The 18,213-nt window shown below is 37.4% G+C and overlaps 1 protein-coding gene and 1 pseudogene across 2 annotated transcripts in view; both read left to right on the top strand.

The window, feature by feature from the left end:
- Positions 1–18,213, top strand: part of LOC106054504 (TALPID3 protein-like) — a 109,131-nt gene that overhangs the window by 87,315 nt on the left and 3,603 nt on the right. For both annotated transcript variants that reach the window (XM_056022682.1, XM_056022684.1), the window contains exons 15-31: positions 170–298; positions 625–848; positions 971–1,093; positions 1,663–1,922; positions 2,805–2,923; positions 4,487–4,683; positions 6,123–6,399; positions 6,932–7,199; positions 8,021–8,105; positions 9,710–9,851; positions 11,589–11,683; positions 12,740–12,892; positions 13,797–13,926; positions 15,089–15,334; positions 15,696–15,818; positions 16,412–16,489; positions 16,934–17,135. In XM_056022682.1, coding sequence (XP_055878657.1) covers positions 170–298; positions 625–848; positions 971–1,093; positions 1,663–1,922; positions 2,805–2,923; positions 4,487–4,683; positions 6,123–6,399; positions 6,932–7,199; positions 8,021–8,105; positions 9,710–9,851; positions 11,589–11,683; positions 12,740–12,892; positions 13,797–13,926; positions 15,089–15,334; positions 15,696–15,818; positions 16,412–16,489; positions 16,934–17,135 — 2,851 coding nt within the window. The remainder of the gene's footprint in view (positions 1–169; positions 299–624; positions 849–970; positions 1,094–1,662; positions 1,923–2,804; positions 2,924–4,486; positions 4,684–6,122; positions 6,400–6,931; positions 7,200–8,020; positions 8,106–9,709; positions 9,852–11,588; positions 11,684–12,739; positions 12,893–13,796; positions 13,927–15,088; positions 15,335–15,695; positions 15,819–16,411; positions 16,490–16,933; positions 17,136–18,213) is intronic.
- Positions 8,195–8,444, top strand: LOC129925492 (U6 spliceosomal RNA; annotated as a pseudogene).

Genomic DNA, 18,213 nt, shown 5'->3' with positions numbered 1-18,213 from the left:
AAATTAAGAAAATTATTTACATATAAATGTTTTATTTAAAAATATTTTTTATGTAAATAAATTTTTCTGTAAATATGTAACAATTTCTAGGATGCCCGAGAGTTAATTAAGAATAGAGAATATGTATTGCCTATTCTGTACAACTGTAGGTTACTCTATTTTTTGACAGTGAGTGGTGAAGGAAGGTCCAGATCACCACCAAGACGCCATCATGAAAATCCACTTGAGTCTCCAGCCCCTCGACAGTTTTACTTCAGCCCAACAAGAGGATACATTCCATTGGGTGCTGGTGACACAGGTGAGGGCATTGTTGGTTTAACCTCGTGACATCTCACATTAAAACATCTAACATCATGACATCTCACTGTCTAATGATAAAACATCTAATATCATGCCATCTCACAGGCTAATGTTAAAACATGTAACATCATGACATTGCACGGCTAATAATGAAACATCTAACATCAGGACATCACAATGATTAACATTAAAATATCTAACCTTGTGATATTACACTGAAAAATTTTAAAATATTTAACCTAATGGCATCTTAGTGGCTACTATAAAAATATTGGAGCATCTATGCTTTGATTGTCTCATGAACATGCGTAACTATTTCCTCAGCCCCTATTCCTGGTCAATTGATTCACATGGCTATTCCGCTGGGCCAGCCTCGTATGGAGCCAGGGGTCAGGAGGTCAGAGATGCCAATGACGATGACAGGAGCAGCTAATCCTGTGACATCCACCCCAGTTCCTGTAACAGCTGCTAGAAATGTCGCACTGATCTCTTTCCCAGTTGAAGAGGATAAGAAAAAGAAAGGGAGAGAACCTGAGCTGGCCAAACAGGTTTGCTGAGTTGCTCTGACATCCTTAACACATTTGTGCTAACCTCTTATCTAAGTTTACAGATTCCTAAAATGTGCAGATTCCTAAAATGTGCATTGTGCATTCATTTTGTATCCTACCAGGTACTTCCACCCATCGATATTGACTCCATTTCCCCATCATCCTCACAAAGATCTGACATCCACATCCGGAGTCCTCAGCAGGGCAATGTAAACATGACATTCCTACAAGACATGCAGGATGAGGTCTGTCTTTCCACAATTTGAGAACTTTCACTTTTTAATAATTTTTTTTTTAATCCATATGTTAATCTGGAGGCATGGTGGCTGAGTGGTAAAGCAATTGGCTTCCGAACCAGGGTCTGGGGTTCGAATCCTGGCGAAGACTGGAATTTTTAATTTCAGGATCTTTGGGCGCCTCTGAGTCCACCTCTATTGGGTACCTGACATTAGTTGGGGAAAAATAAAGGCGGTTGGTTGTTGTGCTGGCCACATGACACCCACCTTAACTATAGGCCACAGAAACAGATGACTTTCACATCATCTGCCCTATAGACCTTATGGTCTGAAAGGGGAACTTTACTTTTACTATATGTTAATCTAGTCATGCATGTTAATTAGATACTTAAACTATCATTGGTTATGATGAATTTGTAGGATTTAGGGTTATGTCCAAATATGAAAATTCATAGCAATCTTTAAGATTTAGCCCCAGATCCCCAATTCTGCAACCATGTGCCACCAAAACATATGTTTACACATAAAATAGAAGCCTAGTATGTACTAGATATTTACAATAAGATTTTTTTTTTCAGAAGTCAGAGCTAGATCTAGACAAGACTATGATAGAGGACAACTCTGTGCTGGAACAGTCAGGGGAAGGAATCCAGCTGCCTGGCTATGAGCCCAAAGTTTCAGATCACTTTGGCCCAGAGTTCCCTCCCCCTACCAGCAGACCTGGCCCAGGCTGGGCTGCTGGTGATGGCCAAGGAAGGCAGTCAGGTGTGTTAGTTTCAGATGTAATGGCTGAGGACTTGAGACGCAGGGATGCCCTTGAAAACAACGCCATCTACTGGTGAGGAAGTATAATTTTGTCCTAAATATCCTAGATACTATCCTCAGCTCTGAGACTTGAAATTTGATATAAAAATTATTTTTTAAATTAAAATCAAATTTGTATTAACTTTTATTATATACCATTAAATGTTATCAGATTATTTAAATTCATAGAAAAGATGCAAAAATTAGTTACCAGACTAGAGTTATAAATTAAACTGCTAAAAATTGGCTGACATTGATTACTCCCATGGCATTGCTACAGTACACTATGATACATGATTAACTATCCATCAGTGTTGATGATAATAATCATAATGTAAAGTTCCCCTTTCAGATCTTATGATCTATAGGGCAGATAATGGAAAGGGCATCTGTTTTTGTGCCCCATGGTTAATGAGGGTGTCATGTGTCCAGCACAATGACCAACCACCTTTACTTTTCATCAACTAAAGTCAGGTATCCATTAGAGCTGGTTCGACTCAGAGGCGCCTTAAAGATCCCAAAATTAAAATCCCAGTCTTAACCATGATTCGAACCCGAAACCCTCCGTTTTGGAAGCCAATAGCTTTACTACTCAACCCCCCACCTCCCAATGATAATATTTTTAAATTAAGAACAAATCTGTTTGAGCCTTTGTATAACATATGTCATAAGTCAATACATTATGCAATTAGGGATAAAGTGCAGACTATTCATTCTGTGTGCATTTTGATCCATGTAACTTTCTTCATGTGTAAGATTTAATATATAAAAGATTCATTCAGTAACATTCATTATGTACAACCTTCCATATGTGTAACATTCATTATGTACAACCATCCATATGTGTAACATTCATTTTATGTAACATTCTGTCGATGCACTCACATAAATTATCTTGTTTTTCTTTTCCCTACAGGTTAGAGCAAGAATTGATGGCTCGTGTCTTGTCACAAGTCATGCCTCTCCATCCCCAGCCAGACACTAACCCTGACTTGAATGGATCTGACGTCAGTGACAAAGAAGACTCCTTACTTGGTACGCAAGCTAGAACTAGGGGTGATACATAATTTACATAAATGATTTACCAAATTGCATTACTTCAGGAACAAAAGTCAGATTATTTGCAGACGATTGCATAATATATAGAACAATAAAAACAACACAAGACACAGATATTTTACAAAGAGAATTAGATGAATTACAGAAATGGGAATCAAATTGGAGCATGTCTTTCCACCCAGAAAAATGTCAGTTGTTAAGAGTAACAAAAAAACTAAAACAAATTAATTCCACTTATCTTATTCATGGCAAACCAGTAACACAGACTAAAAACGCAAAATACCTAGGTGTTATAATAAATGAAAAACTGTCATGGAATCCACATATTGATGAAACTACAAAAAAATCAAACAAAGCATTAGGATTTATTAAAAGAAATTTCTATAAATCAAATAAGAACATAAAACTAAAATGTTATTTAACCTTGGTTAGGCCAATAATAGAATATGCATCCTCTGTTTGGGACCCCTCAACTCAAGAAAACATTAAGAAACTAGAACAGACACAAAATAGAGCAGTGCGATTCATAACAAACGAATATTCACATTTGACTAGAGTAACACCTTTAGTAAAATCACTAAATTTAGAAAGCCTTCAGGACAGAAGGCTCAAAAGTAAAGTAGCAATAATACATAAAACACTGAACCATAATCTTCAAATACAAAAACAAAATTTAATAAAATACTCTGAAAGACACAAAGATAAAGGCACATTCCTCGTCCCATATGCTAGGACAAATTTGTACAAATACTCGTTCTTCCCTAGTGCTATTAGAGCATGGAATGGGTTGTCTGAGCTAGCCAGGAAAACCAGTGACTTGGCAGAATTTAAGTCATTGGTTAATATGCATGACTAAATGCATGACGCGTAGGACGTAATCATCTTCTTTTTTGAAGTAACGTCTGTATTATATAAGATAAGATAAGATACTACCTTTTTTAGCATCCTCTTTTGACTAAAAACAATACTTTGAAACATTAAGTTTTAGATTATCCTAGGAAGGGGGTACTTGTGAAGTATTTGTTGGGAAGCGTGCTTGAGAGGCTAACTACGCTCAAACTTGGCTTGGCTACCTATGAAGGGGGCTTGAGGTTCGACACCCGACTCGAGCAGAGTTGTGTTTACTGAGCGCCTAAAGGCAGCACGGAAAAACTTTCTCCCAGATACCCCTACCCCCCACTGGTCCACAATTGAGATTGGACCACAGCGCTTTGAGCATGCTATAAACATGAAAGTAGCACTATATAAAAGCTATAATTTAATTAAATTTTATTTGTAAAGTATTTGTTGAGTTCTTGTGAAGTATTTGTTTTGGCATAATGTTATGGAAACATATTTTTAAAATCTTAATCGTAGAGCAACTTAATTTCAAATGTCTGCATTCTTTCTTTTCTGATAACTACAATGTCCTGTGATGTTTCTGCAATTGTCTGCTAGAGATTTAAACGGAAAAGTTATGTTTGAATATCATTTTGTTTAGCCCTATGTTCATTGTTACACAAATTCCTGTGTTCACTCAAGTATGTCTTGTGTATACAGTAGCTGACATGATTGGGCAAGGCGGCTTGCAGCTGTTTATTGATGCTGGTCAACCAGTCAACAGTGCCCTGGTCCAGGCCTTGATTAAGGAAGTCTTGCAAGAGAAGATCAGCTCCATGCTAGCCCAGAGGTCAGTGGATGGACAGACACAGGCTGGAGAGGTCAAGAGTGACTCAGAGATAGAGGCGAGGGGTCAGGTAATGAACATCTAAACCAAAGTCACAATATATCCTAAGAAGGAAAAGGAAATAAATAAAAATAAATGGATATATTTGAAAGAAACTTGCATCGTTTGAATACCTATTAACTCTTTCTCTCTGTAATTATTTTCCTCGTTCCGATAGTATTATTCGTTGTGCTCATTTGTATTTCACTATCCTGTTATGATTAAACATTAATAACTTTTTTGTTTGTTATCAGAAAATGTTATATTTGGTATAAAAAAATAAGGGAATGTATGCTCTTTTTACAAAACACAAAATTAAATTTATAAATCCAAAAATCAATTTAGTTTAACAGGGGTTAAATCAACGTTGGCATCATCAGTTAGGAGAGAAAGAGTTAAAAGTTTAAAAATATTTTTTTTTATAAATTGATAAACTAATCTAAAACACATACATACTGTGATCAGTCACTTTAAAGAAATATATTCTATTGTTTTTGTAAAGATTGTACAAGCCTTTCTCCTGCCATTTGTACACATTCTGGCAGGCAATGATAAATCTTTTCGCTCCCTAGTAACTCCCAGACCTTTGACCCTAATACTCCTCTGTTTATTAGCTTATAATATAGGAAAATACACATCAACTTGAATGATTCCACTTGGTTACCAATGATGGGCCAATAGGCTAGATTCTAATAACTACACATAAAACTAATCTCTTGTGACAACAACTTGCTAATATAAATCAATGCTACAATCTATAGAAGCCAATTGAGACATAATGCACTTTTTCTCTAACAGTTAGTCTACGAACAACCTTCTCTTATAGAAGGCACGGTGGCTGAGTAGTAAAGTGCTTGGTTCCGAACCAGTGGTCCCGGGTTCAAATCATGATAAAGACTGGGATTTTCACATTTGAGATCTCTAGGGTGCGTCCACCCAACTCTAATGGGTACCTGACATTAGTTGGGGAAAAGTAAAGGCGGTTGGTCATTGTGCTGGCCACATGACACCCTCGTTAACCATGGACCACAGAAACAGATGACCTTTACATCATATGCCCCATAGATCACAAAGTCTGAAAGGAAAACTTTATGTAATCCTCAATGTTGAGGATATGTGATCCTTGGGATATTTGACAGACAAGCTGAAGTACTGAACCTGCTCCAGTGAGTTTAGGTTTAGGTGCTTCAGTGAGTTTAGGTTCAAATCCTTAACAACATCTTTTATGTCTTGAGTTATTTAAAAGTAATTGTGTACATTTGGGTTTTTGAAAAGTAGCTCTTACCAATGTAAAAAAATTTATTGTAAGTGATAACTCAAATCTTTGTTTATAATAAATGAATAAAAGGTTACTTTATTCTTACTGTGTATCACTGAAATTTGAAGAAAGTAATAAATATGCGTACAACTGAAAATTGACTGCAGATTTTTATGCATCACCATCTTCATATTTTTAAATCTTTTGAACAGGATGAGCCTCAGAGAGTGCCAACACCTCAGCCCACCCCACCGGCCTCACCAGTCAGATCTCCAGGTCCAGCGCTGACCAGAAATGTTGCGACACCTCCAGAGTCTCCACCTCCTGCAGGACACAAGTTTGTCCTGGAGGAAATGGCGCCAGAGTTGACCCCATCACTTGTCAGACTGATCCAGTCCCCTCCTCGGCCTCTACGTCAAGCTGACCTGGAGTCTGAAACAGAGACCTCGGTATCCATTGATATATCAGAGGAGCTTCGCAGAGTTGGAGGTGAGTGACTGATGAATGGAGTTTTACACATATTATTTGTTGACATAGATAATAAATAATTTAATAGAAGTCAGCTTTCATGAGATAACACTGTCTTAGTTCAAAGATTAAGGATTTAGAGACGCATTGGCTGAGCGGTAAAGTGCTTGGCTTCTGAACCGGGGTCCTGGGTTCGAATCCTAGTGAAGACTGGAATTTTCAATTTAGGGATCTTCGGGTGCCTCTGAGTCCATCCAGCTCTAATGAGTACCTGACATTAGTTGAGGAAAAGTAAAGGTGGTTGGTTGTTGTGCTAGCCACATGACACCCTCGTTAACCATAAGCCACAGAAACAGATGACCTTTACATCATCTGCCCTATAGACCGCAAGGTCTGAGAGGGGAACTTTACTTTTTTTACTTTAAGGACTACAGATAGATTTAGTTTCTTTGATGTTCCCATGTTCTAGGTTTTAAAAGAAATAAAAGCACAGATAAATCCAGCCTTAAAAAAAAACGAAAAAAAAAAAGAATTTTTCCTTTTTCTGTTTTAGCAAGCAAACATGCGCCAGAGGAACCAGGTGAGCCAGTTAGCATCAGGCATGATGTAGCCACACCCCCATTCTCACCTGTGCCAGTCATTCAGGCTGAGGCTCCTACCCCAAGAGTCACCACTCCACCCACTTCACCAAGACAACAGCTGCGTGCTACAGTGACCACCAATGAGGTGAAGGCAGCACAAGAAGAGGAAGTTAAGGAAGAAGAGGAGAACAAAGAGGAGGACGAGGAGGACATGATTGAACAAGATCAACCCAAACCAATGTAAGCCAACGTTGTCATGACATCTGCGACATTAGTGTTGTTTATTTTGTCATGTGTTTATGAACCAAATAGTGTTCTGTAGTCACAGATTAATAATAAATTACTGTAGACGTTACTAATTAATAATGATAATGAGACTGTCTTTATCAAGGTAGACATATATAACTAACTTTTATTTCCGTCCGATTCTTTGCATTCGCATAAAACATAAACAACAAACAATGACGTAATATCTTCTAATATTAACACAAATAGAAAGTCTTTGAAAGGTGGTCAAACTATGAAGGGTATTTTGACAAAGCTCATATCAACTCACTCTGTCTGTCTGGTACAATTTTTTACACATTATTTCTCCCACACCCGTTCTCGTATCAAGTTGAAATTTTACATAATTATTTATTCTACCTAACAAAACATGAATCAGTCAAAGAATCAACCAATTAGTTAATTATTTATTGGTAATAAATTATTTTGTTTGGTTTAAAAAAAGGTAAATAAATGCTACTTATTGAGATGTGGTTGTATATATGGAGTTATTTCCTTTCTCACATTTTCAACAAATTTTTCTATAATTTTCGATTCTCTGGTCAAGCTGAAATTTTTCATAATTGTTCGTAGTCAATGGCAACGGATGAATCAATTACAAAAATAACCAATTAGTTAATCTATCAGTGGTAATTGATTAATTTAATTGTATATAGAAAAAGGGAGCCTATTTTCCAGTATAGATAAAAATGACAGTGATTTGGGTTTCTTCCCATTTTTTTTATTTTTTAAAAAGATTTTTTGAAATATTTTGCTTGCTGTTCTTGTATTCACAGAATGATGTCTGTGGCCCTGGGTAGAGATGAACCTATGACCCTGGACATGCCCGACACTGTGAAAGCTCCCTCTCCTACCCAGAAAGTAAGTCCGATCTTCTCTCAGCAGAGTTTAAAAAATAAGTTTGATATGTTATTTACTTTGAGTACATTGAATACCTATATGTCTACTGAGCATTGTAAACGTGGTACATCTACTAAAATTGGAACGCTACAGATTTGAAAAGATTAGTCTGGCCTCTGGGGGACATTGTATGGCGACATAAATGCACTACGCAAGACAGCAGGGTTTCTGTCCAGGGCTTTTGCAAGAGAGGATTTGAGCCTCTCAAGCCCTCACTCTAATGGAGTTTGATGATGATGATGATGAGTCTGGCCTCTGCGCAAGGAGGACACACAATTTCGTGAAGCGTTCCATATTTTTATCGTCTCTCAGTAACAGGGCTCCACAGCCTCATGACAAAAATGTTCTACAAGATGAAACATAGTCCTTCTACAGCTGAAGTAGGTCAACTGGGCAGTGATGGGGCCATCAAATTCTTGATCTCCTGCTAAGTTAAACAAAGAGAACAAAATAATTCGTTGAAAAAAACTTTCAAGCAGAAATCTATCAAAACTGGGTGGGAAAAAAATTATTTGGACAAACCATCTACTACAATCAACCACAATCTACTACAATCAACCACAATCTATTACAATCAACCACAATCTACTACAATCAACCACAATCTTCTATGATCAACAACAATCTATTACAACCAACCACAATCTTCTATGATCAACAACAATCTATTACAACCAATCACAATCTACTAGAAATCTACCACAATCTATTTAATTTTTAATTCCGAAATGAGAAACTTTACATATTTTATTCCACATGTCATGAAGACACAACAAGTATACGAAACTTTTTTCTTGAAATCGTGCAAACAAATTTCCATACTTTCAGTTTAACTGTGTATGACCTGCTCAGAGACTGTTAATGCTGTCTTTACTGACATTGTGTCTCTTGTATCAAAACATTAGCTGTGAGTTCCCACAATTCTGCACCACAAAAATCTTTTAAATTTCTCAAGTTTCAAACGATCGATAACAAAATCTGCAAAACAGTTACTTATATAATTGGCCCTGTTGGTGTTTTGTTTTTACATGTTTCGGATGTTCCTTCAGAGTTGAAGATAGTTTACTTCCTAGTCCAAACCTCCCGCAGGACGATGGGGGATGGGAGCGGGCAGGGTTTGAACCCTCGACGGTCGATAAATCCGAACGACAGTCCAGCGCACAAACCGCACGACCAGGCAGCCATCTGATGATCTGCTCAGCTTTGTCAAAACCCAAAGTGATTGTAGAAGGAACCTCAAATACCCTTTAACAAAAAGTCTTAAAAGACAAAATGATAGATGGAAGAATGTCATGTCATATGAAAAATTTCAGCTTGACCAGAGAATCGAAAGCTAGAGAAAGATAACAACAAAACAAATGAAATGAAAATAGAAAGCTGATTTGTTTTCCTAAACACAAAATTTTCAAAATGTAAAAAATAAAAATAAAACTTGTGTGTTATCATTTTGTTGCATTATGTTATGCTTTCCTTTGTTAATTTTTTGTTTCGTTTCAATAACTTTTTTAGTTTTTATTGTTTTCCTGAACATGTTTGAACTAATAAAACTTTGTCTGTTTTGACAGCCTCAGGAGGAAGCACCTGGCTCGCCTGATCTGTCATCGTTGTCGTCAGACTCCAGCTTGACTGAAACCATCAACGAGGTTTTCTCGGATGGCCAGTGGCTCTTGAGTGAAGGGGAGGCTGTCGGTGTACCACTAAATCATGGTAAGTGTTGCTTGATTCTTTTTTTCTTTATGACCAAATGTTGACCTTACGACCAGTGATTATGGGTGTCAGTGAAACCTGGACACAAAACACAGACAACAAAACATATACATAAACTGGCCAATAATAGAATATGCATCCTCCATTTGGGACCATTCAACTTAAGTAAACATTAAGAATATGGAACAGACACAAAATAGAGCAGTGAGATTCATAACAAACGAATATTCACGTTTGACTAGAGTAACACCTTTAGTAAAATCACTAAATTTAGAAAGCCTTCAGGACAGAAGACTCAAAAGTAAAGTAGCAATTATACATAAAACACTGAACCCTAATCTTTAAATACAAAAACAAAATTTAATAAAATACTCTGAAAGACACAAAGATAAAGGCACATTCCTCGTCCCATATGCTAGGACAAATTTGTACAAATACTCCTTCTTCCCTAGTACTATTAGAGCATGGAATGGGTTGCCTGAGCTAGCCAGGAAAACCAGTGACTTGGCAGAATTTAAGTCATTGATTAATATGCATGACTAAATGCATGACGCGTAGGACGTAATCATCTTCTTTTTTGAAGTAACGTCTGTATTATATAAGATAAGATAAGAGACGCCTACATAAACTCTTACATAGAGACTCCTACATAGATACTCTTACATAGAGACTCCTACATAAATACTCATACATAGACTCTTACATAGAGACTCCTACATAAATACTCATGCATAGACTCTTACATAGAGACTCCTACATAAATACTTATACATAGACTCATACATAGATACTCTTACATAGAGACTCATACATAGATTCTTACATAGAGACTCCTACATAGACTCTTACATAGAGACTCCTACATAGACTCTTACATAGAGACTCCTACATAGAGACTCCTACATAGACTCTTACATAGAGACTCATACATAGATTCTTACATAGAGACTCCTACATAGACTCTTACATAGAGACTCCTACATAGACTCTTACATAGAGACTCCTACATAGACTCTTACATAGAGACTCATACATTGACTCTTACATAGAGACTCCTACATTGACTCCTACATAGAAACTCCTACATTGACTCTTACATAGAGACTCCTACATTGACTCCTACATAGAAAATCCTACAGACTTCTAAAAAAAACAACCAATCAATGGACCAAGAACTTCCAAGAGTTCCAAAAAGTCAAGGATGTATCTTAAAATCATTCAAGGCACAAAATTTTAAAGTAAAATATGAAGCCAAGATAAAAAACAATGTTTTATTGTGAATCCTGTTTTTAAAAAAATCAGCAATGAGAATGACACGTCTATTAGAATCACAAAATTGAAATCACAAAGATTTACAAAGTTAAACTATTATTATAATTTAATAAACTGTTTTAATCTACTTTAGTTTGTTACAGAAATTAGATTGACCTGTCCTTTAGTCTGTTAGACCGTTGCGGGACCACACAAGATCTGTCAACCGTCTTTTTCCATTCCTCTCTGTCTTTTGCCTTGGATAGAACCTCTTCTGCTTACAAATATAGAATAGAAACTTCCAGTTGAGTTCCATCACAAAATTATATTTTAGACCTCATAAATGTTTCACATCATAAGCATATTTTTTTTTTTAATCATTACGTCAGAAATTCAAAAGTAGATTAATTCCCTTTGCTTATATTTTTCAATGTCAACACCAAAATGCAAACATCAATTACCAAGTCTGTGATGTTTCTTTCCCAGCTAAACGGAAAGAGTTGTTGCTGCACAGAAATCATAGGTGCACTGGAGATGTGAGTTCAGCCAGTACACTGAGAGACACCGAGGACTTGGCTGCGGTGAGTTTTGTCTAAAACCAAGTTCAATAGTTGGTCCAGCAAGGAAAGTGATCACTGGTGTAGTCAGTGATAATGACCATGAAAATAATATCTAAGTTAAGACAAAAAAATATTGTCTGTAAGAATTATATATAAAAAAAAACTGTTTATTGTTTGGTTTACAAGTTTTGGATGTTTTGTCAGATTCTGAAGATAATTACATCCTAGGGCAAACCTCCCTGAGGCACAGCGGCTGAGCGGTAAAGCGCTTGATTTCTGAACAGGGGAGATATAATAAGATTCAAGTTTTATTTACTTTTACTTTACTTTGTTATTATGGAAACTAATTTTTTTTAATTTTATTTGTAAAAAAAAACAAACTAGTTTTAAATTTCTTTTCTGATAACTGAGGTGGTGTGGTGGTTGAGCAGTAAAGCACTTGGCTTTTGAATTGGGGGGGAAGGAATTTCGGGATCTTTGGGCACCTCAGAGTCCACCCAGCTCTACTGGGTAGGTGACATTAGTTGAGAAAAAGTACAGGTGGTTGGCCGCCGTACTGGCCACACGACACCCTTGTTAACCATGGGCTATAGTATCATGATCTTTACATCATCTGCCCTGTAGATTGCAAGGTCTGAAAGGGGAACTACCAAACTTACCACAGCGGGCAGGGTTTGTACCCAGTGCATACTGCACGACCAGGAAGCCATTCAAACTGTTTTAATCTACTTTAGATATCACAAAGTCATTACTGTTGTTCCAATATAGACTTGAAATTAAGAAATCTTAAAAGACATTTTAAGAGCCACAAGTTATGAAATCCTTTTCAAATCAAAGTCAAGCAGTTAGAAAACATCAAATAAATATTTCTTAAGATTGTTTAAAAACAATATTTTTTTTATTAAGTTAATAGAATGTACTCATCACTTGAGTCCAATTTAATAACTGAAGTCATTGAAGGAAAAGAAGAAATATTGAAGTCTCCTAATTAAGGACCATGTGTTCCCATAATTTAAACTGGTTGATGTGTGACAATTGTAGATTGTCATTTGAGCCAATAATTTATTGATGACGCAGGATGACTACGACTTACCCCAAAGTGAAGGGGAAATACTCATCACTGGATTGCCTGCGCCAGAAGAAGACTCGATGCTGGATCTGTTGGCTGAGCTCCAGAGAAATCCTTTTGAGGCTGCACATAAAGATTTACCAGGGCCTCACATCAGACAGGTCAGAGAAACAATTTGATTGGATGTATTTATTTATTTATTCTCATAACCAAGCCTTTGAGGTTGATAAACTTGCATCGTAAGTCGACATTATGTTTTAAAAAAATTTTAACCAACAAATAAACAAAATCTTTTAAGCATTTTCCTAACAGTCATTGCTCATTAAGTCACATCTTGACTTAAGTTTGAAAGACATACATTAGCAGTCCTGTTGCTGACCATTTGTTCTGGGTACTAAACTACTTCTGATCTTAAGTCAATTTCAAGTAATGGATTCAATGATAATACCTTCTTATGTCATTTGCTGTTAAACCCAAAATGAGTAGCATAGAAATAGTTTGTATTGAATAGATTTTTTTTTTATGCATAACTAACTGTATGGGGCTTGTGGCTGAGTGGTAATGTGCTTGGCTTGTGTACCAAGAGGGACGAAATTTTGAATTTCAGGATTTTTTTTAGGACAGCCTTATGTTTACTCAACTCTGTTACCAAGCATTAGTTGGGGAAAGTAAAAGGGTTAATCATTACACCTCATTAACCATTGGCCATAGAAACAAATCTGTCTCCATAGATCACAAAATCTGAAAAGAGGAATTTTTATAACTGTCTTCTTCTGTCTGTCCAATGCTCTAACAAAAATTTAAACTGGAGTCCAAGCTCTTGACCATTCTGCAGGCCAAGCTCTTGACCATTCTGCAGTCCAAGCTCCTGACCATTCTACAGGCCAAGCTCTTGACCATTCTGCAGTCCAAGCTCCTGACCATTCTACAGGCCAAGCTCTTGACCATTCTGCAGGCCAAGCTCCTAACCATTCTGCCATTTGGTTGTGTAATGTAATGTTGACACATTATTAACATGTTGTCTTTCAAAAACTAATTACATGATGTAATGTGTATCATTCACAGATCCTGAGTGGTCCACAGCCCAGGATGGTAATGTCCAACACTGGCCGCAGTCTTGGAGAGATCAGCATTGGCCAGGTGCCTCCATCTCAGATGGCCATGGAGACGAGGAATAGAGAGAGACAAGTTACAGGTTGGTCTGCGTCCACAATGTCCACAGCAACACAGAGTCAATACATAACCTCATGTGGTTACAGGTTGGTCTGCGTCCCCACAGTGTCCACAGCCACACAGAGTCAATACATAACCTCATGTGGTTACAGGTTTGTCTGCGTCCACAATGTCCACAGCCACACAGAGTCAATACATAACCTCATGTGGTTACAGGTTTGTCTGCGTCCACAATGTCCACAGCCACACAGAGTCAATACATAACCTCATGTGGTTACAGGTTGGTCTGCGTCCCCACAGTGTCCACAGCCACACAGAGTCAATACATAACCTCATGTGGTTACAGGTTGGTCTGCATCCCCACAATGTCCACAGCCACACAGATTCAATACATAACCTCATGTGGTTACAGGTTGGTCTGCGTCCACAGTGTCCACAGTCACACAGAGTCAGTACATAACCTCATGTGGTTACAGGTTGGTCTGCGTCCACAATGTCCACAGCAACACAGAGTCAATACATAACCTCATGTGGTTACATGTTGGTCTGTGTCCACAGTGTCCACAGCCACACAGAGTCAATACATAACCTCATGTGGTTACAGGTTGGTCCTGCGTCCACAATGTCCACAGCAACACAGAGTCAATACATAACCTCATGTGGTTACAGGTTGGTCTGTGTCCACAATGTCCACAGCCACACAGAGTCAATACATAACCTCATGTGGTCCGATGCAATAGCTTCTTTTAAAAAATGTTTTTATTGTTCATTATATTGATGCGATGAAAGTGTTGAAACTCTAGTGGCGGAGGGAAACAGTTAATGTCAGTGTGACTTAGTGGCACATATGACTCAGGCAAATGTCACAGGTCAACATGCTGCATAGTAGTTGCCACACAGGTCAACATGCTGCATAGTAGTTGCCAATTGTGTAATATTGTCTGTTGAAGTATTAGTTATTAATCCATCCCAGTATTATATGGAACTCTAGTTGGCAAGTTCTTGAGTAATGTATTGTGTCCAGCAGTGTTTGCAGAAAGCTTGAGAGAGTTCTATCCATGTTTTACTTGACTTAGTCTTCTAACTTTTCTAACTTCACAATAAAGAAGAAGCTAAAATGTTAAATAAAAATACAGATAAAATATAGGCTCAATAAATAAATGCTTTTGTATTGATAATTCCAGACCAAGAAGCAAATCATTTGGACAGTGACTCTGACTTGAGAACAAAATATACAAAGACTGAGAAAACTAAAAGTCAGGATGAGCTCAGAAAACCTCACAGTCGAAGCCCATCACCAAAAGTTGATAGAAGCAGTAGGTCCCCATCTCCAGGACAGAAGACGAGGCCCACATTACCAAATCAAAGGACCAGCCGCAGTCCATCACCACAAAAGAAGCTGCAAATAGACTCCAGGGGACGTCCACGAGGTTAGATGCCAAATAACATTTTTAGACAATATTAAAATAATGAGAAAACGATGTTGGCAGATTAGAATAAATGGTATGATAAAGGGTATAGTTTTTCATTGTTTCTAATGACCATAGTTCAGATTGTTTCTAAAGGCCTTTCTAACGACCATACTTCAGATTGTTTCTAAAGACCAGAGTTCAGATTGTTTCTAACGGCCAGAGTTCAGATTGTTTCTAAAGGCCATAGTTCAGTTCATATTGTCTTGTTTGAACCTTATTAATGTTAAATGTTTCCTGTTTATTCATAAACATTTTTAGTTTTCTTTTTCTAAGATTAAAAATATATGTATTTGTTTCTTAAAATGAATTTCATTTACAGCGGCACATTTGCAATACCAGCCAGTCCTCTCAGAAGGAGCACCTAAGCCCACAAGGGGAAAAACTCAGCTGTCATTAGGTAGAAGAAGCAGTGACAGTTGGTTGTCACAGAACAGTGACAGAGGTAAGATTTAAGTTGGCAGCAACCAACTATTCATTAGCTACTGTAGACTGAGTTTTGTTAAACATACAAACATCAATAGAAAACTTAGTCTTAAATATAATTATAAAAATAAACTTTTTCTTTCGTTTCGTTTATATCAAAAGCTTATACATCAACAAATCAAATGTCTGTCACTAAATATTTCAATGTCTCCGCATCTTGGCATGAATTTGTTCCTTGTGAAAGGATCTTTCAGATTCCCAACACTGTTGGTAAATCTTAGAGGCTGTTCTCTGATAACTGTGTGTGAGAGGCTGTTCTCTGATAACTGTGTGTGAGAGGCTGTTCTCTGATAACTGTTTGTGAGAGGCTGTTCTCTGATAACTGTGTGTGAGAGGCTGTTCTCTGATAACTGTGTGTGAGAGGCTGTTCTCTGATAACTGTGTGTGTGTGGTATAAACCTGAGGCAATGTCATGTCATGGAGCCATGGATTTGTTTTCTTTGCCCAGTGCTGCCTATGGTCTAGCCAGAGTTATCCCAGCTTTATGCATCTGTATTTTAGTGTTATTGTAACAATACTTCTTCATCAGTTTCAATAAATCATTTGATCTAGGCATGAGAGGCTCCAGATCCAGTTACCTTACAGAATCTGTCAGCAGATCAGCTGATAGTCCATCCTTCAGACGAACTGGTAAGTGATGATACCGAAGCTAGACTTATACATTTGTACAAAGCTGATATCAACTCACTCTGTGCGTCTGTATGTCTGTCTGTCTAGTACAACAATTGTGCTCATTATTTTTCCCACTTTCCATTCTCGTATCAGGTTTTAAAACAATTATTCATTAAAATAAAAAAATGTATCATTTAATTAATTATTAAGTGGTAATTAATTATTTTGTTTGATATTGAAAAGGGTAAATAAATCTTATAGTATTGAGAGATTTTTTAATGTAGTGCTCTTCCCCTTAAAAAAGATTTTTTTTTTTTTTTACAAAGCATTTTTTGTATTCTACTTGTTTTGTTTCACATCAATATATCTAGTTGCCTCCCTTTGTCAGCTTTCAGAGCAGGAGTTTCTAGCACCTGTTTTAGTCTTCTGAGCAACTCATTTATCCATCAATTCTATCCTCAGGTGAAGGGGCCATACTGACCTCCAGCCTTAAGTCCAGGAACTCTGCTGGCGTGAAAAAGTCTGTAGAGTTTGATCTGTCTGGCACCTACGAGCGCACACGAGACTCGTCTGGTCCACTCACGGACTACAGTCAGTCCTACAGTCAGTCATTCGGGATGACAGACTCTTTAGAAGACTCACTAGATGAATCTGAACTGAAAAAGTAAGAGTGCCATTTTGCATATAGAAAGTTCCTGAAGTTTGAGAAATAAATGTTTCTATTGATTATTGAATTTTTTTCTTAAGTCTGAATAACTTTTTTTTTTTTATGGAAGTCAATTTGTCATCTAGGAAACTTAGTGGATTTATGCTTGTATTTCTGGTATATGTTGATACTTTTAGAAAGATATTTGCTATAACCTATTGGATTAATTTCCAAAAGGAATGATATTGTAAATGTGATGGTGGTGTGCATGTCTAATCTTATATAATACAGATGTTACTTCAAAAAAAAAAAGATGATTATGTCGTACGCATCATGCATCTAGTCATGCATCTAGTCATGCATCTAGTCATGCATCCAGTCATGTGTCTAGTCATGCATCCAGTCATGCATCTAGTCATGCATCTAGTCATGCGTCTAGTCATGCATCTAGTCATGGATCTAGTCATGCATCTAGTCATGTGTCTAGTCATGCATCTAGTCATGCATCCAGTCATGCATCTAGTCATGCATCTAGTCATGCATCCAGTCATGCATCTAGTCATGCATCTAGTCATGCATCCAGTCATGTGTCTAGTCATGCATCCAGTCATGCATCCAGTCATGCATCTAGTCATGCATCCAGTCATGTGTCTAGTCATGCATCCAGTCATGCATCTAGTCATGCATCCAGTCATGCATCCAGTCATGCATCTAGTCATGCATCTAGTCATGCATCCAGTCATGCGTCTAGTCATGCATCTAGTCATGCATCTAGTCATGCATCCAGTCATGCATCTAGTCATGCATCTAGTCATGCATCTAGTCATGCATCTAGTCATGCATCTAGTCATGCATCCAGTCATGTGTCTAGTCATGCATCTAGTCATGCATCTAGTCATGCATCCAGTCATGTGTCTAGTCATGCATCTAGTCATGCATCCAGTCGTGAATCCAGTCATGCATCTAGTCATGAATCCAGTCGTGAATCCAGTCATGCATCTAGTCATGCATCCAGTCATGTGTCTAGTCATGCATCCAGTCATGCATCTAGTCATGCATCCAGTCATGCATCTAGTCATGCATCTAGTCATGCATC

Source organism: Biomphalaria glabrata, chromosome 3 (genome assembly GCF_947242115.1).
Source record: "Biomphalaria glabrata chromosome 3, xgBioGlab47.1, whole genome shotgun sequence".
Taxonomy (NCBI): Eukaryota; Metazoa; Mollusca; class Gastropoda; family Planorbidae; genus Biomphalaria; species Biomphalaria glabrata.
The sequence above is the reverse complement of the archived record's forward strand: the minus strand, read 5'-3'. Positions and strand labels throughout refer to the sequence as shown.